Below are 25,280 nucleotides of genomic sequence, written 5' to 3'. Positions count from 1 at the left end.
ATTGAAATGAACAACCGTCTCCTATAGTTCTCGCTATTCCATGGACAGACGGCAATCAATTTGATGTGCATTGTTTGATCGAAGTTTCCTCTCAAACTGTTGACGTATGATTGAAGACTCTCAGAGCTCAACGAACTATGGCTCTCTGATATTGTAATCTGGAAGAGGTTGTTGGGAGAATACAGGCTGTCAATCGCTGCGAAGTTCTTTGCATTTGGATAGTAGTAGGTATTGAGCGAAGTGACCTCGCCAAGTGTGTCGAATGGCTTTGTCATTGCATTGGTCGGAATTTCGATGGTGGACTTTGTCCCGTCCCCTTTCGATATGAGATTGAATAGACCACCTTTAGAAAGAGTGTGGTGCACATGTGCTTCGTAGAGGGAGCCAGCAAGTGAGTGTCGAGGTTGCTCTGGGGATTGGAAGAATGTAGCGAGATCGATGCGCAGTGAAATGTCTCGAATATGATACAGCACCTTGGACAAAACATACTTGGAGGCCCACTTTAGGCCAAGTAACCGTCCTTGACCGTCAACTATATTGTGAACCAGCTTTTGTGAGACATCTGTGTCGTCAGATACCGACGATAGAAGAACTGCCACCATTGATTCGACCGCCAGAGCTCTGTTGAGGAGTTGTGCAGACAGTTGTTGTTGTGATTCGAGGTCGTGCATCTGTAGAACGTATCTTGGGATGCCACCCCATTTATAGAAAGCATGTTTGATTGTGTTTGGGTCCGGCGGAGGTGTGACAGTGGATGCAGCTCTATTGATCTCATCCAACGTCCAATCGGGCATATATTTGATATCATTCTTGAAGGTTGTCTTTCTGAACTGCTTGTGAACGGCTTCATTGGATGGAGAGGAGAGCAGGACTGTGAAATGCATTGCTTCGAGAATCGGAACAACGCCATCAACTATGTACCAAGTTGTTTCTGGTATGGTTGCTGAGAGAAGTGTGTCAATTTTGCCTAATGTTGTCCGGGGGCTTCCGTCTTTGGCTTCGAAGTCAAAGAGAACAGACTTTCCACTGATGTGAATGCTGTGATAGATAATCGAGTTGCCGAGTCGGGATTGTTGCCACATAAAGTAGATCACCCACATGGATTTGCCAATACCAGTATCACCTGTGATGTTGACACCGTGTAAGCCATTTGATTTCATATCCTGGACCATATCACTAAACCACTCATAACAGTGTCTGACGAGGATTGAGTTACGACCAAGGAAGGGCTCTTTGAGGGTCATTATTTTGGTGTCTTCGTTGCATTCGGAGGAAGCCAACTGGTCCCAAAACTGACTCAGAGGTGCGATGGTACCAACTTGGGTGAGAAGGAATAAGTAATAAGAGAATACAAAGTAGAATGTTAATGTTTGTGGGATGAATAATTTCAAGAAAGGTAGAGATAGAAGTGAAAGAATGAATATGTTGATGGTTGAAGGTTAGGGATAAAGAAAGATGTTTGAGAATGATGATGAAATAAGCAAATGTAGGTAGAGAAAAAGAGAATTAAATACAAATTAGAGGAAATATGTGGTATGTAAAGACACATTGTTTTATTTTTGCATGAAAAAAAGTTTGTGGTGACTGCAGAACACTATTTTCGCTTTGTCTTAGTCAGTCAGGTGTGTATAATTATGATAGTTACATTTTTCATTGAATGTCATATTCTAACATCTACAGTATATCTCTTTATTTCGAAAACAATATAAATAAAAGTGTCTTTTTAATAACTATGATTCTTTTATGTCGAAATAAAATAATATTTTTATTTTCAAAAATATTATAACTTAAAATATTTAATAAGAAGTTTTATATCAATTTAATAATATTTTTAATTAAACCTAGCACTTCAACTGTGTTGTTTGACTGATAAACTAAAAGGTATTTTCAAATTTGGTAATCCAATAACTATAAAAATAAAATTCCAATGGATATTCCACATTTGGTGGTGTTTTCAACAAAATAGGTATTTTTTGGTATAAATGATTATTATTTTTGTTTCTAATTTTTTTTTCAATTATTTTTATTTGTTATGAGTTGGTTTATTATTTGATTTTTTTTTATTTTTTTTAGTTGTTTGCCCAGATCTTTATTCTTTAAAATCACCCAATATAGTTGATATAGTCCGTGAACAGGCTCCATCTTGTCTATCCTTACCAGGATATTCAATGAAAAAATCCAACAACAGGATTTTAAACAACTTTATTTCCTCTTATTGGAATCCCACCAACTATAAATGAAAAATAGATTTTATAATGTTTATTTTGATTTTGTTGCTAATGTTTATGATGTTGTTGATCATGATGTTGGTGATCACAACCATCACAAAGCAATTGATAAATCTTTTCATAGTTGCCCTCGTGAGATGCTGATAATAGTTTACGATAGTATGGATCCAGAAGTGTTTTTGTTATTCTCTTCCATGTAGATTTTAACTGAGAGGGATTGGTTCTTGGAATTTGATGTATTAGATCGTCTATGAATTTGAACCTGATTATAATGATTGTTTTGACAAAAGCAACGAGATCATCAATGATTGTTGAGAAATGTGGCTCTCTGATATCGAGTGAATCGAGCACAGAGAAAGAAGCTGTGTACAAGGTTCCAACGTAGTGATCCTGTGTATCCTTTTGTACTGCTGCCGCCCAATCAATTAGAATTGGAGTATTATCAGCATTTGAGATGATAATATTTGATGGACGGATATCTCTATGTACCAAACCAAGTTGATGAGCCTTTTCAATTGTTTTAAAAATCTTGATAGGTGTTTGTTAGTTAGTTAATAGTTATGTAGTTTGAGCAAGTGAGTTTAAATAATATTTACTTACCTCAACAAATACCGACCATGGAGCATTACTATCTATCAAAACACCTTGAGGTTGTAATACAATCCATGAGTCACCTTGAAAAATGATTCTTGGTACCCCATCAACACTGTTTAGACGTTCTAAGCAAACGGATTCGACGATCTTGTCACTATTATCTTTGTACAACTTAATAATGGATTGGGTGCCATTGAACGAAGTTGAAAATATTGTCGATTGTAAACCATTTGTAACATACTTGCACTCCTTTGCAAGATTAGGATGGAGTGTCTTGAAATCCTTTGGAAGTGGATCGAGGTAATGAACATCAGTCTCATTTCCCTTTCGCATCTGGATGGGAAAAATAGTTAGAATTGGTTTTTGTAAGTGTAAGATTAAGCCAATAGATATTTATACTTACATTATAAAAGTCTACAAAAGAAGTAGATCTCGTGGGTGGAGATGAAATGTTGAATTCCTTTGCCTTCAGAATTTCTTCTACAATCTTTTCAATTTTATTTTCTAAAGTTTGGAACTTTCTTTTGTTCTTCTTATAGTGCTGATCATCTGAAAGATTGAGAAAAGTGTATCAGTAAAATAGAGAAATGTAGATATAAATAGTCAAAAGTATTAGATAGCTTTTAATCATGTATTGTGTTTGACAAAGTAAAAGACAAACAATATAGAAGTAAAACAAAAAGGCCTACTTTTGATTGACACAATGGAGAAAATGTGGAATGTTACTCTTTTATTATAATATTATTTATTATGAATGTCGTTACTACTGAGATATATTAAGATATAAATACAATTTTTAACCAAATGTGATGTGACAAAGCTAACACTAAGATAACAATAGATAATATATAATATAATGTGTTATGACAGAGTGTGACATAATAATAAACAAGAACTATTAAAATGAAAGTAATATAAACCTTTTGTAGCAAAAAGTAACTCCAATTATTAATTTCGATGAGACCAATAACTTTATCTGATTTTCATGAAATATATTAATGAGAAATAAGAGATGACAGACATTCAATTGGTGAAGAAGCACAATGATATGATAACCTATCAAATTGAATATAAACGTTTATGTTGTGGCAATAGAGATAGAAACATTGAATATAGATAAAAGAGTGACTATCGATGATTTTGGTCAAATAAAAAGGTTGAAGAGTTTGAATATCGTTCTTGATGTGCTTGTTGATAGAATTGTGATAACGTTTGAATGACTTACCTGGAGATGGAGGTTGTTGTTCTGATTGTGGTGAATGTACAACCAATAGGTTGAGAAAAGAATGTTAGCCCTCAAAAAAGATTGCTTGATGTTGTTTGTTATTGTTTTACGTACCATGCTGTTTGATACGATCTTGCAGATCAAGATACAAGACACCACCATAGGTCGGAGACTCCACGCGAAAGTGTTCCTTTGTGAACTTAACAAGCAGGGAACCTTTGATGTGAAGTCTAAGACTGAAATCAAACACCGTGCCATCTTTGAAGTTCGACTTGATATCTTCTAACCATGCCTTTGTCTCAACAATAGACCATTCTTTGGGAGCTAATAATGATAGCTTGGTTAGAGCAAAGATTAAATAATAATCGTGATAATTGTGATAGTTACATTTTTCATTGAATGTCATATTCTAACATCTACAGTATATATGTTTAATTTAATTTCATTCTGAATAAATCAGGAATAGACTTTATTAATTCAAATAGTTCTGACACTTTACCAAACACTCTTTGATCATTTTTAAATAATTTGTTTGATAATTTTTTTTTGTAAAAAAAATACAAATTAATGGGCTTAACAGGAGCACAAAACATGATTCTTTCATTCATTTTATTTAAAAATCTTTATTCACTTTTTATTAAATAGAGTACATGTATAAGACTAAAAACCTTCTATGTTGGCCAACAATCAAATTGATTTAAAGACATCCATAGTTTCTGGGGGTACACCTTTGATTTCACCTCAGTACAACCACTGCGAGAGACCTTCGAATAGCCTTCAGCCATCCAACTTGAAACCATCCAATATACCACCATCCAATATACAACCATCCAATATACAACCATCCAACATACCACCATCAAATTTGCCACCATTCAACATACCAACAACAAACATGTTATTTTTCAATGCACAACCTACCATCCAACCTACCGTCCAACCCACCATTCAACATACCCACAGCGCAATGACCAACATACCACCATCCAACATACAACCAACAAACTTATCTACACCATCTAACTTACCAGTAATAGAAAGTAATAGTTTTAATATCATTCCCATGGAATCCTATCGCATTTTATTTGGTGGAATTCCAAGTATAGCTCCTATGTATTTTCCCAAAAATCTAAAGGTTTCCAGTTTTGTTTGCCCAGATCTTTATTCATTCAAATCACCCATTATAGTAGATATAGTCCGTGGACAGGCTCCATCTTGTCCACCCTTATCAGGATATTCAATGAAAAAATCCATCATTAACATTCCACTGACACAACCCAAAGAAAATCTAATAATGAGATCTTCAGTTGAATACCATAAACAAGAAGGTGTACCAGAGCGGTTCACAATTGGCGTTGAAGAAATACTCTTTTATCATAAGAAAATGGTTCTGGACACATTCTTATTTTTAGCTGAAAAGGTTATCAATGACCGTTTGGCAAACAATGGAAAATTAGTTGGTAAAACTAGAAGTCTTCCAATCGCAACAATTGAATACGATCTATTAATTACACACTTCAACCGTTTTAAAGGTAAGCAATTGATATCTACATTTAATTTGGGTATAGTTTCTAATATTTGCTTTTATTTATTCACTAGATGGTACCAATATGAAAATTAAAAATTGCATTGTTGATCAACATGCTGGAAGTGAAGTAGTTAAAGTTCCAATTACCAAGATTAAATTCAGTAGGTACGAAGTTAAGAACTTGATAAAAACAGAGAAATACGTTCTACCTCCTTTGAAAACAAATAGCTGGCATAACCTTGTCTTTCATAGAGTTTCCTTTGGACCAGAAAAAGAAGAAATTTGTTCCCGAGTTGATTCTGTAACTTTTATATTCAATCATTATAGTCTGATGGCCTCAACACAATTTGATTTCCGAAATTGGAAAATTGCAAGTGCTATCACTCGTGGTGGTGATATTGTTAAAATTATATCTAGGCTTACTAGTTGAATTTAAAGAACAACAAAATCTCTAGCAATATAATTAGACAACAATTTGTATAAATTATAAAATAAATAAGTGTAATTTCATATATATCCCTCCTCATTCATTATTGCTCAACAATTTTAATTTAAATTATATAGAACCTTCCATCGATCAATCAAGAAAGAGATCATATCAAGAGTCAAATGAAATATTTGTTTTTTTAGAAGAGCAATCAAAAGATAAAGATAGAATACCTATCATAATTGAAGATATTGATTTCGATGATTTAAACTCATTGATAAAATTTAATAGAGTTTATCATCTTTATTATCAATGTTTGGAGAATAGAGATGATAAAACGAGATCACAATGTGTTAGTTTCTTTGTTCAATATCACAAATGGAAGTTTTTACATAATATCGATGTTGAAGGTTATACCAAGTTCATCGTAGATGTATTCTTTGATCCGTCAATCAACAAAATGTTACCATTTAAATCTTTTTTAATATTAAATCATTAATCAAAGATATTTCCAATCGAATAACCAATGATATAAGAGTAACTATTAATCCATATTTTATTATATTGTAATCAAATAATTATTGCATCTGATCATTGTATTTATACTAATTCTATTTTATTATTTATTGCATACTTAAAGCAAATCGAAATAGATAATAATCAATTAAAGAAGAGATTTGATATCTATACAGAGTGTTATCAGTTCAGATTAAAGAAAATCAAAAGTAAAGATCATAACAAATTGAGTATGGTAAACAACAACAATATCGAGAATATTGTTATCACCAGAGAAAAAGAAATAGGTAGTAATAGTATGAAGAAGGAAAAAGTGTCAAATAGTTACTATAAATTGATTGCCTCAGACACCATGTTGTAAGGGAGGGTTGGACATATGATCATTTATCACGGTGTAGATTAAAAGTAAAGTTTAAATTATTATTTTTAAAATAATGAAGAGAAACAACATTTAAGAAGCAAATAGGTTTACGATTAAAGGTAAACTACCTGTTTCTGTTATCATTGTCTGCACTGATAATACATTCTAACAAAGTTGTATATGATATGGTCCTATTTGTGTATCTCCTATTTGTTTTTTCATTCTATTTAATTTAAAACATAAAAAAATAAAAATAATCATTGATTGCAATTATAATCTAAATTGCGAAGGCATTTTAGTAATTATTTTTTTTTATTTTATTTTTTTTCTCTTTCTCTTTTAATTGTTTTATATTTTTTAATTTTTGTTACTAACAACATTAGATATTTATCAAACTTAAAATTATTTCTTTTTTTCTTGGATTTTTGATTCATGGGTGGAGTGGCTAAATTGGTCTGACTTGAATTATAAAACTCTTCAAGAGTTCCTCTTTCTTCAGGTTTGATTGAAAGTAATCTCTTAATTAGTCGAATTAATTGCCCAGAGTAAACAATTTTTGAAATATGGACATCGGTTTTATCAGTTTCAAACATAGTTCTATAAGATTTATTCTGCCTAAATAATAATATTTAAAAAAAACAAATTTTAATACTAATTATTCTTTAAATATTATGAAAATTCTTACAAAGATGTTAGGTTATGTAATACTGAACCAATTGAATACAATTCACTTGCAATTCCATATTGTCTCATTTCTCTGATTCTGTTTATTGTTTCCTTTTAAAATAGAAAAGAAAAAAATAAAATGTTAAAAATACATTTTTGTTTTTAAAAAAAAAAATAATAAAAAACATACAGGTGCTTGATAATAGATTGTTCCTCTTGAACATCCATTCGCTTTTGATATGCTCTCAACTGACGGTAATGTTTTCCTCTCGCAACTTGTATTGGAAGTGGGAGTGGTATTCTCTTCTAATGTTGATAGGTTTTCAAATGAAATGTGGTTATCGTTATACAAATCGCTCAAATCAACAGGTTGAAGGAATTTACTGCACCCAAAATCAGCCACTACCAATTTATTGTTCTCTAAAAGGAGGTTCGCAAGTTTGATATCGTTATGAAGTATTCCACCATTGGCAGCTCTCATGTGATAAAGAATTATAGCTAATTGTTTTGCGTAAGACCATAGATTTTCCTCAGAAAAATAGAAGGATCTTTTATTCTTCAAAACCTGATTTGATACCATCATATTCCTAATAAATTTAAAAAAATAATATTAATTAAAACTATAATCTTTAGAATTTGAAGCGATTGAAACCTACCAATTGGACATTGATTTGTGTATAAGTGAAAGATCACCTCCATTACAATACTTTGTCATTATAATTAATTTATTCTTTTCCGGAATATGTACATGTGATTCATATTGTACGAAATGACTGTTTCCTTTTAATGATTGTAGAGCTTTGATTTCTAATAGGAACTGTTGAATTGAGGTGTTTGGCTGAAGTTTTAATGATTTACAGACAAACTATATTAAATTTAGATATTCACAATATTAGTTAAAAAATATTTCTGTTGGATGAAATAAAATACTATTACTAGACTTACCAATTGATGAGAGTTCACATCCATTAAGAGATGAGAAGTGTTAGAACCTGCTCTGAATTGAAATACATTATAAAAATTCTTTTCATTCCAATATAATTTAGTTAAATATTTAAGTTCGTCGGAACTCAAAATTTGGTCAACTGGAAACTTTAAATGAGTTTTGTTTTGGTTGTAAATGCCGAATGAGAATGAATCTTTAACTGAAAGTGTAATTCGACATGGCTCCAACTTGGGAAAATCAAATATATTGGATATTAAAATTTTGTCTGTGAATTTGATGATTGAGATTTGACTGATGAATCCGTCTCCTGCTGGGTCGAGTATGTAGATATTATGAAGTGAATTTCGATTAAATAGATAAAGATTGGTTGATGTAATTCGATTCTTTTTGATATGTGATTTAATAAAAATGATTAGATCGTAATCAGTGTTATTGACTATATAAATAGGTGAATCCTTAGAAATCGCTTCAAAACTACTTGACAATTCCAAAACTTTAAATTCTTCTTCTGAATTATCTACTGGGAAATGATAATCGATATCATTTTTCTTAAACGCTTGAATATATTTGCTATATTCTTTATCCCCTTTTGTCAGAGAATTAAGATTTTGCGGAAGCACCGAGGATTTAATTTGATGAGGATATTTATTTCCAAGATGAAGTCTTTGAAGTGAATCTGGAAGGGTGGGAAGAGTTTTGACATATTTCGATCCAAATGATAATGATTTAATTGTATTTGGAAGAACTTCAGTTATATGCTGATTGAATGAATCACCTAATTTCATTTTAACAAGATTGGCTGGTAAGATGTCTATTGGTTGGTTGAAACAATAACCGAAATTCAATACCTCCAAACGATCAGGTAATGAGTGTGGGTGAATTGTACTATTGAAATGATAGCCAAATTCAAGATAAATAAGTGATACGGGTAACATTCCTTTCAATATTGGTTGATTGAAATGTCTTCCAAATGTTAAACTTGTAACGGAATCTGGAATTCTAACCCACTCGTTTAATTGACCACTGACACCTCTTAATGTTTTAATACTCTCTGGTAATTCAGCCATTTGCAAATTGTATTCCTCTCCAAGTTCGAGCTGATTCAGATCCTCTGGTAAATTGGCCAGTCGTTGACTAAAATTCTCTCCAAATTTCAAAGACCGCAATGATTGTGGTAGAGTGTTTTTTTCAACAATAGGTTGATTGAAATTTCGACCGAATTTCAAATTCTGTACAAATGGTGGGAGCTCACGTGGTTTCAATGGTTGATTGAAATTATCACCGAAAACCAGATTCTCTAAACTGACTGGCAATACACCCTCTGGTAATGGCTGATTGAAATCTTCACCAAACTTGATCGATGTAATTGAATTAGGTAGCGCTCCCAATTTAAATGGTTGGTTGTAGAGATATCCAAAAACAACATCTAAGATACCATCTGGTAATGTGTTTGGTTCAATAGGCTGGTTGTAGAAATATCCAAAAACAACATCTAAGATACCATTTGGTAATGTGTTTGGTTCAATAGGCTGGTTGTAGCGATGACCAAAAACTATACTTGAGAGACTATTAGGTAATGTTTTCGGCTCAATAGGTTGATCGAAACTATATCCCAAACTGATTGATTGGAGTGTTTCCGGTAATACCTGTAATGAGTGATTGAAAAGACTTCCAAATTTAAGTTTGGTGATCTGTAAGGACTTGTCGAATGTAAATGGTAGAGGCTTGTTATACCACAAGGTGAATTGAGGGTTTTCAATTTGCTTTTTTACAATGGATTGGAGATCAGTAATCTTTGGTTCGGTTTTACCACTCTGAATGCCTTCAACCAAAACTAATAATTCACTAGAGTAGCTCTCTTTATCAAGATAAATCCTAATATAAAAAATATGTAAATAACATAAAAGCTTGAGTTATTCAAATTAATTATACTTACAATGAGAACAACTTTTTAAAAATTTTCCAAAAACCCAAAATATCAACTTTTCCATCAGATACTTTAATGTTAATTTGCTAAAAAACAAAAAAAATGTTAAAGTAAGAATTTTTTCTTATTTTCATACGATTAAATTACATACATCAGTACTATTATCATTGTTTTGATTAGAGAAATCATCATCAGAACCAAGATCAAACAATGATTTGGTTTTAACAGAGGTGTCGACAGAATATTCAAAGTTTTGAATACTGATCTGGTTGTTTCTTTTAACAAAAACAGTTGATTCATTTATATTGCAATGTGCAATATTAAGAGATTCCAAAGCATGGAGAATATTTAAAAATTGTTCAATCAAACTCCAAACAGTTGGTTCTGGTATATATTCATTTTTTCTAGAGCAAATACAAAAAATGAAAGAATAAGTAACAACAAATTGACTTGTGAACAAATCTGAAATTATTATAGCTTTGATAAAACTCGTAAAATTGTAATATATTCATATTTTCAAACTCGGTTATGATTATGTATTTGGATTTTCTTTCATCGTGGTAAAAACCCATAAACGAATCAATCTCTTGGGATTTCAAATAATTTTTTGCTTGCTCCCAATACTTTAGTTCATTCTTCACACTAACTTCAAGTGAAGGTGAATCTTTATAATTATACTTCTTGAGTAAATACTATGAATAATTTAATAAGTTAGAAATTAAAATGAAATAAATAAAAATATATATAATAAAACATACAAGTGTGTTGTCTTTACCATTTATAACAAGAAAATATTTAGTGTTTTCTATTGTTTTATAATGGGAAACATAATAATAGTAATCTACATTGGATAGATGGTAGAGCTTATATGATTTATTCTCGGCTATAGCGGTGAATGGTGTTGGAACTATTTGATTCGGATCATCGTTTGGATTTGATCGTATTTCGATTGAATACAAACGGTGTTGAAGTGTGATTGGTTCGAAAACTAGTGTGTTATCAAATGTTCTAAAGATTTTAAAAGTTAAATCTTCAAAAGTCTGAGTATCCAAACGAAGATTTGTTTCTTGACCGACTGGAATATGCACACATTCTAAAGTATCAGGATATTTTAATCCTTGTTTCGAACCTGATATAATGACAAAAAGATCACTATCAATGTTATTCTTGATCTTTATGTTATTATTATTATTATCATTTTTTTTCTCATTATCATTATCATTGTTAGATGCACTGATATTACATTCTAACAAAGTTGTGTATGATATATAACTATATTTATAAGAATTCATTCCAATACTAGTATGTGTATTTGATATGGTTGAATATGAAAGTGTGAAGGAAATTCTTTAAAGACAATGATCATTTCGAACAACACTATTAAAAAAAAAAAAACTGTTCAAAAATAAAAAAACAAAAAACAAAAATAAAAATCCCAAAACTGAAAAAAATAAGAAGATTTTTGACTTAAAAAATCTAAAAAAAGAAAAAATTGTCTTTTGTTGGGCGGTAGGTTGATGATCTGTGCCAAAGATTTATTCATCATTAATTTTTTTTTAATTTTTTTTTCAGAGATTTTTTTGATCCGACCAAAAAAAAAAACTAATCATTTATTTTTGTGGCGAGGGATACTATAAAAGATACTAATTGTAAAAGTAATAAGATACCATTATTAGAGAAGATCTATTTATTTAGAATTATTAATAAGATCAGATTTATATATCCATTTTATAATTACTCTTTATCTTAATATTTATCTTGTATTTTATTTACATTGGAAAGTAAGTACTCCAATTCAAATCGATTTAAAATCAAAACACCACAATTCTTCACTACAATATACTGCAACATACAACCACAAAACAGTAAACACTAGTAAATTTTATTATTATTTTTAGTGTTTTGTTTTTTTTTGTTAACATTTTCATTGATTAAAAGTAATCCATACAAATTCACACATTCACACACACAGTTTAACAACCAACTTTAAAAGACACAGGTCATCAATTTATTATCACTCACCCAAATAATAAAAAAAAAAAAAAAAACATCAACTGCAGTGCAGCACTAACTTTTATCATAAGAAAATAAAATAAAAAAAGATAAGATTTACTAATTAAATTGATTTCATATAATTTTATAAAACAATTTAGATAGATAATAGATAGATAGTTTTTTGTTTTATCAGATATAAAACAAAACTATAGACACTGGCTACACTCAATTATCAATCATATTTAATGATCGTTTATTTATTTTAAGTATGTAGTGAATGAAACTTTTCTATATTTCTTTAAATAAGTTAGTATTAATTTTAAATCTAAAGTATTTTCTTTTTCATTTATATATCTTAGATTAAACTAATTACACTTATAATAGTATTATTATTTATTTATTTATGTATTATCATATCGAAACAACCACCACACATTTTAAACAAACAAACAAACAATCAAATCAATCAAACCAATCAACCGAACAAATCAAATTTCAATTTTTCAGAAATAATTAGAAAAACACAAACATAGCAGTCAATTTTTAGATAGTTTTTTAAAGTTAAGAATTGATTTATATTTATTTAGTATTATAGTATTTATTTATATCGATAGAAATCAAGTAAAATGATGATGATGGATCATCATATGGGTATAGGAATCGACGAGGATGAAGTTGGAAAGAATCTGAAAACAGGTGATTTGGTGACGTTCTACTCGGAGCAAGAAGAGGAAGAAGGATTCTTTAGTAAAGCACACGATTCCGCTGTACTTCAACCGAACAAATCGAAGGAATGTGTATTCAAGATACATCCAATGACACAATACACCGCGAGGAAAGCTTTGAAAAAGAAAAAGAGACAGGGTGGCGGTGGAACCAACAGTCCCATTGGAACGTTGGGTCTCGGTGGAATGGGTGGTGGTGATCCTGCCGACCAAGATCGTGACCAAGAGTTGAAACAACTCGAGGAATATCAAGACATTGAAGATACCACAAACGAGACTGCTCTCATCCAGTTGGAGGGAAGAGATTTGGTGTACGGACAAATCATCCAGTTGTTCCACCCGAAAACCAATCAATTCTTGTTTGCCAAACACTACAATGCCAAGCATAGTATAGTTGGATTCCGTGGCGACGGTAACCAAAAGTGTTATTTCAAGATCGCGCCAGCGCGCACACAGAATCGCCAGGACGGCGCCAAAGTCCAGCAGTCGGACTTGGTGCTGCTGCGTCACGAGAAGACAGGTCTGTTCCTGCGGGAAACAAACTTTTTCAACGAGAAAGGATTCTTTGAGATTGGACTGAACGAGCAGGGAACTCTTTGGAAAATACAGCTGTCGGATGTCGAGGGCAAACTCGGCCTGAACGTAGTCAAGGCGAACGAACCGCTGCGATTCTTCCATCGTGAAGGTGGATTCATCAAGGCGACACAAGACGACAGCTACACGACATTCACTTACAACACCAAGACGCCAACCTCTATAAAATCGCTATTCGAAATCGAACTCGATACCAGCTCGGCCGTCAACGCCAAGAACATATTCGTTTCCTCGAAGAACTTGCTGTCCTCGCATAGCAATGTTAACGACGTGTTCTTTGGACAACATTTTAGAATCAGACTGCTTGGAACCAAGAGTTATCTGTCGTTGGGACACCCAACTGCAGCGTCCTCACAGACCGTAGGCGGAATGTTGGGAATTAGCATTGGCGGCAACAGCGGCAGCAGCAGCAACAGTAATAATAATAATAGTGTACCAAGTATTAGCATTAACAATACAAGTATCAATATGTCTGGTGGAATTCCAATTGGTTCCAGTAGCAATGAAATTTCATCTTCCGATTCCAACAATTTCAAAGAAGACATTCCACTGATACTCGTTCCGGAATCCGAGAAATACTCGCCAAATTCCACCTTTTATTTCGTTCCCAAAGAACAAAATACAATCGAACACGTAACATATGGATCATTCGTAAGAATACAATCACTCTCCAAATATTGGTTACATTTTATCAATGATGAAACATTCTTTCATAATGGTGATGTAAGTAGATTAATTTTGATTAATTTCATAATTAATAATAACAAAAACTAATAATTTCTAATTAAAACTCTATCAGCTTGTTGGAACAAAGAAATTCTTTAAATATGATGATTTCCAAATTAAACCGATACCGAAATCACAGATGGAAGATTACAAGTTTGTTAGTAGTAGGATGACAAAGATTGGACATTTCGTATCGCCTCAGGAGTTGCGGAAGAAGATATCGTTACAAGAGCTGCGGTTTATTCTGATAGAGTTGATCAAGTTTTGTACGCAATCCGATGTGGAGGATCCACTGGAACGTGAGGGTACACCGATAAAAACACATCAATCACTACTGGCGACTTCACATAATCTGAAAATACTGTTGGATTTGCTCAATAAGTTCTTCAATCCTCTCGATCCTCTCACCATAAGCTATGTCTATCGTATTTTCAAACAGATTTCGAAATCAAATGTGAAGATTGGTATCACAGTCAATCGACATGTCAAGGCAATCTCTGGACCACTGGAACTACGTGAACGAGCTGTTTCATTTGGATTGGGTGCAGTCCTACTGGATATCTATAAGAACAATCATATTCTCTTAGAGAATTTGAGTGAGGAGAAAGTCATTGAGTTTGTCGACGCGATACGACAGACACGCGATCCCAAGTACATGGAGCTACTCAGTGAGATCTGTGTGTGTAACAACAAACCGATTGTAAAGAACCAACAGTATCTTTGTGACCATCTACTCGAGAAGAATACAGATCTGCTGCTGAAAACACGTGTCACTTCGCAGGTGGAGATCGAAGTGAAGCCGGGACAATGGATGTCGATGGCCGACTTTATGAGTAAGGGCGACGAGAAGACACAACGCTACTTTGAGCAATCGTTGTCGCTCTATGCCAATGTTTCACGTGGACGTAACTACAATGGTATCAGACTGGTTGGACAGTTTGCATCGTACAAAGAATGCTTCCTCTGTCTGAAGGACGAGAATCTGCCGTATACACTTCGTGGCAGCTACACCAACGTCGTCATCCACAAGGACATGGATTGCGACCCACAGAAACCATACGCAAAGATCACCTACTTTTGGAATCCACTCGATCAAACCAACGCTATCGAACAGCAACGTCAGAGTACACTCGGAAGAAACACCAAATCATCGGATACCATTCGTCAGCATGGATCTGTCAACGGAACCAATAATCTAACTGGAAACAACAGCAACAGCAATAACAACAACAACAATAGTAACAATAGCAATAATAATAGTAATTTCGGTAGTTATAATAATAATAACAATAGTTTAGCAAGTATGAACGGATTTGGCTATTATAATAACAATATCAATGGTTCCAATATGGCGCTGGCGTCGTCCGGTGGCGGTGGCGAAGACGATATCTTCACAATGTTTCCGCCAATGACCGAACCTCTCCATGTTTCGGATCCATCGAATATCTCACAGTTCCTAATGAACTATGTCCTCAGACCAGAGAATTTCAGCTGGGGATTGATGTATTCCTCGAACATCTCGCTGCAACGGCCACAATGGGGATTCTTCCATAAGATCTTGATAGCTGCCAACTATGCTTTCAAATTTGGATTCTTCAAGCGAAAGGAACGTATTCTGCTGAATCGGTTGAAAGATATTTTGGAGGTACAATCGAGTGATGCGTCGGGCGGTGAGGTGCAATCCACTGACTTGGGTCGTACGATGGGTGGTTCGCGTCTGCTCGAAGACGATTCATCGATATTGGTTGCCATAAAAATCGAGATTCTTCAGATCCTACACCAGATGCTGAGTCTTCAGAAGAAAGCGATATTCGAACAGTTCCTCAATGAGATGTCGCTCAACGAACAGGTGCAGCAGACAGCCAACAACCGTAGTAGCAGTCTGGACGTCACCGATTCCGAGGAGCAGATAAAGCGGCTGCTGATCAACAAACTCGATGGTACTGCACTAAACTCACAGAAACCAATGCCAAATCATCGAAATCCATTCATTTCAACACTGTTCGCCCAGTTGAAACACGAGAACAATATTCTGACGTCGTTGGTTCTCTCCTTTTTGAATAGAATCTATAAGTATCAGAATGGATACGCTCAACTCTATCATCCCATTCGTAAATTGATGATTCTACCAGCGGCGAACGTCAGCAACAACATCTACTCGCAATCCATCAAGAAAATGGAGGAGATCACCAAGTGTTGTTCGAATCTACTGACCAACAACGAGACGGAAGAGGTGCTAAAGATTCTCGCGTATTTCATTCATATGTGTGAAGCTGGTGATGCCAAAGCGCAAAAGAATCAGAATATGCTCAAGGTGATTGGAATTCACAAGAGAATCATCGGTATCTTAAAGATGGGATGTACTCTGGAGAATCTCGTCGATGAGCGAGGTGAAGTCTGTTCGCTGTTGAGCACAACCGCCAACAACTCTGGAGGAATAGGATCGAGTGGAATTCAAGGTGGTAAACTCTCGATGGATAGTTCATTCAGTAGTATCCATTCGTCGTCGAGCAACACACCAACCCTGGAAACTCAGCGAATTCAACAATCTTGTTTTGCCGCCAAGATATTCCGCTCGTGCTACGAATTCTTCCGTGCATTCTGCAAGAATAATCCATCGATTCAACAGCTACTCTATGGATACATAGAGTTTCTCATCGGTCATTTGATTCGCTATGGCAATATTTTCGGTACTATCGAGACGCTGATGGAGATCTTCAAGAACAACATCAAGCTTTGTGTATCGTTTGGAGAGTCGCCCTATATGAAACTGTTGATTGAATTCATTATTCATCAGGATGTCAAGGATGTCGATCCAGTATTCCTCCGATTCCTCAACATGATTATGAAGCCAAGTGGCTACAGCGCAGTGACAGAGATTCAAATATCGATTTCCAATCTTCTCAAGGAGTATCGTCCGGTCATTGCCAAATGGCTACTTCCATTCTCCACCGTCAAGGAGGTAATGAAAGAACCAAAAGGTGCAACCATCTCCAAATTCCATAAATCCAACAACAGTTCAACCTACAAACTACATGCATGTCTACAAGAAATTCTATTACAATCTCTTCAAGAACATCAACAAGATGGTGCTGGTGGAAATAATAATAATAACAACAACAATAGTAACAACAATAATAGTAGTTCTATTTCAGTTAGTTCTGTAAAGACAACAAATATGTCACAGTCGACTCAACCGAAATTGATGAGATCCACTGCCAAACATATGTTGGTAACATCGATGGAAGAAGTTCTACCAAGAGAATTTGTTATCAATTTGGAACTGGTTTGGTTACTCTCTGTTTGTAGCTACGGAAGAAACACTCCAACCGAAATTATTTGTCGTGATTTCATTACGATGCACGACTGTTTCGAAGTGTTGGTGGTGAGAACCGATGGAACAGGAAGAGAAGCAAGCTCCCTGATGATTCACGATACCAAAGAGTATCTCGAACAGAATCTTCAATTCCGTTTCAAGAGTGCCTACGTTTCATTCTTGCACGAAGTTTACTTCAATTCCGATACGTTGAAGGGTGATCTACTGGCACTGCAACTCAATGAGAATCTCTGGAATCTTATCGACCAGTTCACCAACCAATTGAAATTCCTCTACACTTGCTATAGCACCGATCGATTGTCGTCCGATTACTTCCTGATGATGTCGCGTTCCATCATTCTCCCGATGATCTCCATACTGGAGCGTTTCTACTCACAGTGTTTCTACTTTGACAAAGCAACACAGAAACATCTGCTCTACAGCAGTGTACTCATGGGAAATCTATTGAAATTCTACAGTGTCGATGAATCCATTCGTGTTCCAATGAGAGCGAGTCAACAACAAGCAGCAGCCAACGGTAATAGTATCAACGGATCACTATCGAACAACAAGAAGACTCTACTTCAACAAACTCAAAGCGATGAAGATCTACCGAGTTCAGGTGGAATTCATCCGATTCTTATGAATTTGGATTTGGATGAGAAGATCAATTTGTTGGTATCGCTCGTCAAATGCTTAAAGTCGATGGATCGTTCTGCCATCTCACCGACTTCCACGCCTGGCATTTCAGTGTCGTCCGTCTCTGAGGTTATCAAGGGTTGCGAGGAAATCATTGCTAGACTCGACCGTCAGAATTCAAAGTGGGCACGTCAACGCTCAGAGACCACAGACGACTCTGTCACGCTGATCTCCAAGCAATCATCGACCTATCTCTACGACCAGAAGGAACATCCAATGCTAAAGCTATTCAGAGAGCGTGGATATCAACAACTGGCGTTGATCGTCCTCGAGAAAGATGACAAAGCACTCAATGCTTTACTCTCTGGTACTGACTCGGCAGGTGGAAAAGTAGCTGTCAACACATTCCTCGAGATCCTGGTGTTCCAACTCCGTAACACTCTCTATGAGAACAACTCTCTGAAGCTACATTGCATTAGGATTCTACTGTCGGTGTTGGAATCACACCCGCAGAAGAAGAGGATCATGCAGAATCAACTGACAGAGATGTATTGTCATTCCGCGTGTATCGGTTTGATCGGTTCGAAATCTCACGACGTTGCTCTGGAAGCGCTGAATCTGCTGTTGGCGCTACTCGAGGAGCAGTCAGACCCGACCAACCCTGTTCCCAATGAATATGTGAAGGAGTCGATCCAAACCTATTTCTCATCGTCTCCGGACATCCAGTTTTTCAAGCATATCTACGGCATGATGGAGCGTGCCAAACTCTCACTGCGTGACACCAAGAGAAATCTCCGAATGGAGAACATCAAGCACAATATCTCTGGTGGTCTGGTGTTTGAACGTGGCAACACAATTCTCGGGTTGGTTCACAAACACACCGATATCGACCAGGTAGTCGATACCAACCCGTATGCCACAGAGTTTTTGATTATGTCGAATATCTTCAGGGTGTTGCAGCTGTTGTGTCAGGGATCGAGCAGTCTTTTCAAATCTTACATTCGTTGCCAACCGGACAACTACAAGTCATACGATCTCCTGCGTGAATTGTGCCAATTCCTAAAGATTTTGGAAACCATTGTCAACATCGATTTGGATTCCATTAATTTGGCATCGCGATTCTTCTCTTGTCTCAAGGAGATTGTAAAGCATACGCCTGAGAATCAGATTGCCGTTACCAACGTTCAGATGTGCAAGGCCATTTGTAACATCTTGCGAAAGAGTGATATCGGTGGTGATCCAGTCAAGAATGAAAAGTACTTGGATCTCAAGATTGAGATTATGGATTTCCTGTTGCATGTGGTCGATCGTGAAGATCAGCGAGTGGTCAGTCGCATGATTGAAGAACTAGATTACTCAGTGATCGAAGAGAACACCAATATGCTCGGTGGATCGGGTGGTGGCAGCAAGACCGACAATGAAAAAGCCATCAAACTGGCAGCGATGTCGTTCCGTCTGATCAAGATCCTCGCGGACAACGACACCTCCCAGAATCGCCAGTTGGCCGATTGTCTCCAGGCGTGTGGTGAGCATTGTCGATCTCGTATCGGTCGTGTCGAAATGTTCCACAATTCCAAGCTGGAGCGTATCTACTTCCCGATTCCTTCGTACAGTCGTCGTTTGATTCTTCAGGCCAAGGAGCAATCAAAGATCAAAAACGATGAAAATGAACTACAGAAAGACATGGAGGACTACATGATCAACAATGAAATCAACTGGAACAAATCGGCAGAGAAACTCGACGCCTTTATGGTTTGGTCAGAGATCAAGCTGATCGAGCTGGAGCACCGACACCAATTGAAACAAGCGCCAATCTCCTACTTCATATCGAATCATTATAACAAGTGGGCGTATATCAACTTTGCTTTGGCAATAGTCATAAATATTCTACTGATTATCTATGGTACCTCTGGAACCACCAGTTTCCAGGATTCCTCAAACTTTGGTGCCACCCTCTTCCGAGCAACCATCTTACCACTCTCCATTCTCCAAACCATATTCAGTCTGCTTACGAGTGTATCTTATTTCATTGGAAATGCAGCCGTAACAGTTTATAAAGGTTGGATTAAATATTTAGAGAATCAAAAGTCATTCATGTTAAGAACTAACGCAGAAAGAATGGTAATTATAATTACATCTAATTTATTTTAATATTTTTCTAATAATCATTTTATTTTCCATAAATAGCATTATGTTAGATCTAATTTCTCATTTTGGAGGTATCTATTCATTAATATAAGACATATAATGACGGATGCCAAATCAGTATATTTTATTTTCTCTGTAATATTCTCATTCCTTGGTCTATATAATCCTTTGTTCTACTCATTCCATATATTCCAAATAACTTTGAAAACAAAAGCACTTAGTATTGTAATTAGAGTATGTATTAAACATAAGATTCATATTTATACAAAAAATTATTAATCAATAACTTTTTATAATTTATTAGGCAATCAATATTAATAAAGGAACTTTAATATTGATGGGTGCATTCATGATCCAAGCTACCTATGTACTTTCTATTTTCTCTTATGCATTCTTTGCTGAATTCTATGTAAATGGTGAAGGAAATTTCTGTTCTACATTATACCAATGTTTCCTTGGAAATATTTTCTATGGGTAAGTGAATAAGAGAATCTATTGTTTATTTTATAAAGGTTAATATTAAAATATAATTTTTAAAATAATATTTATAGTGTTCCAACATCTGGTCAATTAGTACAATTTGTTATTTTCAAATTTGATCAAGCCTATTCAAATAATGGAACAGCATTTGTATTGGCCTGGACAGTCTTTTGTGTTGTTTTCTATGTGGTGACATCCATTTTCTTGTTGAATGTAATTCTTGGTATCATCGTAGATACGTTTGGTCAGCTCCGTGATCAACGTGCTCTCACTGAAGACTACAAAGCAAACATCTGTTTCATTTGCTCTATCGATAGAGAAACCTTCCAGAAGAAAGGTATCGATTTCAACAAGCATGTCGAAGATGATCACAACAAGTGGTACTATCTCTACTTCTTTGCCTACCTGAAGGAGCGTGTCATCAACAAACAACAGAACCAATTCTCTGACTCTGAGTTGCATGCACTTCGAAAGATTGAAACAAACAAATCTCTATCGCTCTTCCCAGTGGAGGCTTCGATTTCACTCCAAGGTGAACACCAAAAGAGTGACTCTATGATCCAAGCCATTCAAGACATGGAAGCCAAGATTGCCACCAACGTTTCATCACAAGTAAACACCACAATTGCATTGCTTATCGATGAGATTAAATTACTTCGCCAACAAGTGAATGATCTTTCAAATAAATAAATAATTATGGTTTAAAGATAAACAAATTAAGTGTGTAATCTTAGGTTTATTTATGGTCCAAAAATAAAAGTTTATCTTTTGGTTGGATAGTTTTCTACAAAGTAAGAAAAGATAGGACCAAAGAAAGAGAGAGAACACTCAGTATCTATGATTATAGTATTTGGAGGCAATTTATCACTCGAGGTTTCCTTATCTCTAGAGAGATTTGAAACAATGACGAATAATACTTTCGTTTTGTTGTATATTAGTTTGGTCTCCTTGGCGTAGTTTACATAATTATTTATCTTGTTATGTTCCACTGATGGTTTCCATCGAGAGTTGATTTCCAATAAAAAGAAGGACCATATCAATATCTTGAAGATCTAACAAATCCAATTGAGCTCCAATATTCAAATAGACATTATTTGATTAATAAGGGATAACTTTGGAAAAGTATTCTATGTATTTATCGTTGGGGAATTACTTTCAAGTTCAAGAAACACTTCTGTTTATTTAAAGAGGGTTATTCATGACAAAATAAAAATACCCACAAAAAGTATTACCTTTCTCTTTTAATAGCCTGGTTTCTACAACATGTTAGCAATTGATTGGTTTGGTGCTTCTAGATAGATTTTCTGGATATCATCAACACCAAGATAGACAAACAACAGACCAGAACTGAAGAATCCTTCAAGATGATCGAGAGAATCTGAAAGTTTAATCTTAATGTTTTATGGCCACCTAGAAATGATAGAGATATAGGTAACCTCAAAGTAGGAGCAGAGATACCAAACCATTATCATCATCTCTAATATACTAATACCTATTGGAGAAACTTCCGAAGTTTGGCAAAGTAATAGATTTAGAGAAATCTATTGAATTTTAAAAATAATATGAAATTTGGATACTCTTTTAAAGAAAACTAATAATTTTGGATCATTATTTTTAAAAATAGTTGAGTAAGAAATTTTATTCGAAATATTTAGATTTTTTGTTTTCCAGTGTTATGTGTGTCGTTAAAAGTAGAGCGGTGATGTATTCTCCTTTGATTTGATGGTTTTGAGAATCAGTGGAGCAATCTCTGAAATTGGATAAATTGTGTGTTGAATAATATTCTGGATAGAATTCTTTGATAAATGAAAGTGAATCATCAGAAGAAGTTAATATCAATCCTTCGAATTTTTCGTGAAGATCATCAAAAAAACCACCAAGATAAATTCCAAGGATTTTTAGATTGGAAAGGAATTTGTATGAATAATGAGAAGATGAGGTTGAGGTTAGTTCTGTTCTGTTAGCCTCTATCAGATCATCTAGTGGAGAATGGAAGTTCATGTTGTCTTCTTTGCTCGAGTCTGGTTGATATCTACCAATAAAGAGTGATTCCATTGATTTCGGTAAAGGTGTTCCAAAATTGGTTTTTGTTAAACATTGATCAAAAATTGATAATCTTTGAAGTGAAGATGGAAGAACACCTACTCCAATCATATGTTTATAAGAGCCAAGACATAAATTTTGGAGAAATCGTGGTAATACTCCCTTATCCAATGGTTGATCAAGTAAATTAAAATTTAACTCTCTAAGATGTTGTGGCAGAACTTCTCTCTCAATTTTATGTTTGTAGACCTGCAATTCTAATGTTTTTAGTGATTCAGGTAATTCACCTTTCGATAATATTTGATTGAATTCATCTCCAAACTTTAATGATTCCAGTGATTTAGGTAACACACCGACTGCTAATGTTTGGTTGAATTCATCCCCAAACTCCAATGATTTTAGTGATTTAGGTAGCACATCTTTTGATAATGTTTGATTGAATTCAACTCCAAACTGCATTGATTCCAGTGATTTAGGTAACACATCTTTTGATAATATTTGATTGAATTCATCTCCAAACACCAATGATTTTAGTGATTTAGGTAACACACCTTTTGATAATACTTGATTGAATTCGTCCCCAAACACCAATAATTTTAGTGATTTAGGGAACACATCTTTTGATAATATTTGGTTGAATCCTAACAAAATTAATGATTTAAGAGAGGATGGTAAAGTTCCTAGTTCAAAATTTTGGTTGAAAGACCATCCTAATGATAAATGTTTGAGTGATTTTGGAAGTGCATCAATAGATATTGGTTGATTGAAAAAATCTCCAATTGATAATGATGTTAGATTTGGAGGGAGTGAATTAGAATGAATTGGTTGATTAAAATCGTCACCAAATTCAATTCTGGTGATATGTTCTGAGGTATTTCGGAATTTAATATTTAAATTGAATCTAATTGTTTGACGATCGGTGATAGTTTTAATATACTTGTTCAATAATTGATTGATCGATTCTCTATTCTTTGGACTCTGATCCAACAATTGATGAATTAAGTCAATCAATTGTTTTGAATATCTGGATTCAGAAATCTTAATTTCGCCAGTATGTTGGAATAGAGTATGATTATTTTGATCTTCTTGGTGGCTGATCAATTTAAATATTCAAAAGAACTAGTTAATATCAATTGATAATAATATTTTAAAAATGATTATTTTGTATTTACCAACATAATAATTTGAGTATCGTTGATCCTATTGAAAAGATGTCAGATGATTGAGCATATTGTCGATTCATTGCTTCCTAATTGTTATTATTATTTGAATTTAATTAAAAATTTATATTATAGTAAAATAATTTAATTTACTTACTGGTGAAATAAAACCATGAGTTCCACGAGTTGCATTTGGATCATCCATGACTGTATCGATAGATTTCAAATTAGAAACACCTGTTGTTGTCACAACAGTTGACTCAAGATTGTGATTTTTTGTATCTTGATATTTAATGATTGTTGATTTATCAATGAATTTACAACATCCAAAATCACCAAGTATCAATTTAATATTATAATATATATCGAAGCCAATGAATATGTTTAATGGTTTGATATCACAATGAACAATTTCAAGCTCATCAAGATCCAAAAGAATATTGAAAAGTTGTGAAATATAATTACAAATTTCTGATTCTTCCATGATTCTATTTTTATATTCAATATAAAAGTGGTTAGTTCTAAGATATTATCTATAGATAACTGTCAATTAATATTTATTACATACTGATTTTGATCAATTAAACTCTTATACTCTTGTTCAAGATCACCACCTTTGCAATATTCAGTGATGATATGAAAGATTTGATTGTCTTTATCATCATGATAGTCAACAAGTTGTACAAATCTTGGATTATCTTGGAGTAATTTCATTGCTTTGATTTCATTCTCAACTCTTTCATAAATTTGTTGTTTATTTTTATAGTTTATCTTTTTATAAACATACTTTTGAATTGATTTGTTAGTTTTACGATTATCAATTGATTTATTTGATATCAAAATGATCTTACCAAACCGTTATTTATACCAGACACTAAATATACATCATTGGATGAATTACTGTTTGGAAATCTTGATTTTGAATGGTATTGTATGTTATTAATGATAAATGAATTCATTTTGAAAGAATTAATTTAATTTAGAATTATTATTATTTTATTAAAATTATAAAGAAAAAAATTTTTATATTTCTTTT

The 25,280-nt window shown here is 34.0% G+C and overlaps 6 protein-coding genes across 6 annotated transcripts; 2 read left to right on the top strand and 4 right to left on the bottom strand.

The window, feature by feature from the left end:
• Positions 1-127: 127 nt before the first annotated feature.
• Positions 128-1,244, bottom strand: PPL_00723 (uncharacterized protein; the record flags this gene model as incomplete). Its single annotated transcript, XM_020571743.1, has 2 exons — positions 128-206; positions 490-1,244. 2 exons carry the CDS (start codon positions 1,242-1,244, stop codon positions 128-130), a joined length of 834 nt encoding a protein of 277 aa, XP_020438266.1.
• A 1,032-nt stretch (positions 1,245-2,276) lies between these two features.
• PPL_00722 (uncharacterized protein) lies at positions 2,277-4,944 on the bottom strand (the record flags this gene model as incomplete). Its single annotated transcript, XM_020571742.1, has 5 exons — positions 2,277-2,735; positions 2,829-3,155; positions 3,226-3,371; positions 4,048-4,068; positions 4,857-4,944. The coding sequence occupies 5 exons, from the start codon at positions 4,942-4,944 to the stop codon at positions 2,277-2,279; spliced, it is 1,041 nt and encodes a 346-aa protein (XP_020438265.1).
• Positions 4,945-5,341: 397 nt separating this feature from the next.
• On the top strand, positions 5,342-6,501 carry PPL_00721 (uncharacterized protein; the record flags this gene model as incomplete). The annotated part of the gene is made up of 3 exons (XM_020571741.1): positions 5,342-5,579; positions 5,647-5,967; positions 6,140-6,501. 3 exons carry the CDS (start codon positions 5,342-5,344, stop codon positions 6,499-6,501), a joined length of 921 nt encoding a protein of 306 aa, XP_020438264.1.
• A 543-nt stretch (positions 6,502-7,044) lies between these two features.
• On the bottom strand, positions 7,045-11,710 carry PPL_00720 (uncharacterized protein; the record flags this gene model as incomplete). The annotated part of the gene is made up of 12 exons (XM_020571740.1): positions 7,045-7,102; positions 7,255-7,494; positions 7,565-7,656; positions 7,736-8,132; positions 8,202-8,410; positions 8,491-8,927; positions 8,970-9,954; positions 10,264-10,366; positions 10,428-10,504; positions 10,570-10,822; positions 10,869-11,110; positions 11,177-11,710. 12 exons carry the CDS (start codon positions 11,708-11,710, stop codon positions 7,045-7,047), a joined length of 3,627 nt encoding a protein of 1,208 aa, XP_020438263.1.
• Positions 11,711-13,039: 1,329 nt separating this feature from the next.
• On the top strand, positions 13,040-21,731 carry iplA (inositol 1,4,5-trisphosphate receptor-like protein; the record flags this gene model as incomplete). Its single annotated transcript, XM_020571739.1, has 7 exons — positions 13,040-13,526; positions 13,574-13,658; positions 14,164-14,455; positions 14,532-20,534; positions 20,601-20,795; positions 20,866-21,035; positions 21,113-21,731. 7 exons carry the CDS (start codon positions 13,040-13,042, stop codon positions 21,729-21,731), a joined length of 7,851 nt encoding a protein of 2,616 aa, XP_020438262.1.
• A 948-nt stretch (positions 21,732-22,679) lies between these two features.
• PPL_00718 (Putative calmodulin-binding protein) lies at positions 22,680-25,203 on the bottom strand (the record flags this gene model as incomplete). Its single annotated transcript, XM_020571738.1, has 5 exons — positions 22,680-24,177; positions 24,257-24,333; positions 24,402-24,732; positions 24,813-25,015; positions 25,096-25,203. The coding sequence occupies 5 exons, from the start codon at positions 25,201-25,203 to the stop codon at positions 22,680-22,682; spliced, it is 2,217 nt and encodes a 738-aa protein (XP_020438261.1).
• Positions 25,204-25,280: the final 77 nt, after the last annotated feature.

Source organism: Heterostelium album (genome assembly GCF_000004825.1).
Source record: "Heterostelium album PN500 unplaced genomic scaffold PPL_scaffold1, whole genome shotgun sequence".
Lineage (NCBI taxonomy): Eukaryota > Evosea > Eumycetozoa > Acytosteliales > Acytosteliaceae > Heterostelium > Heterostelium album.
This window is presented reverse-complemented; position numbering and strand designations above follow the sequence as displayed.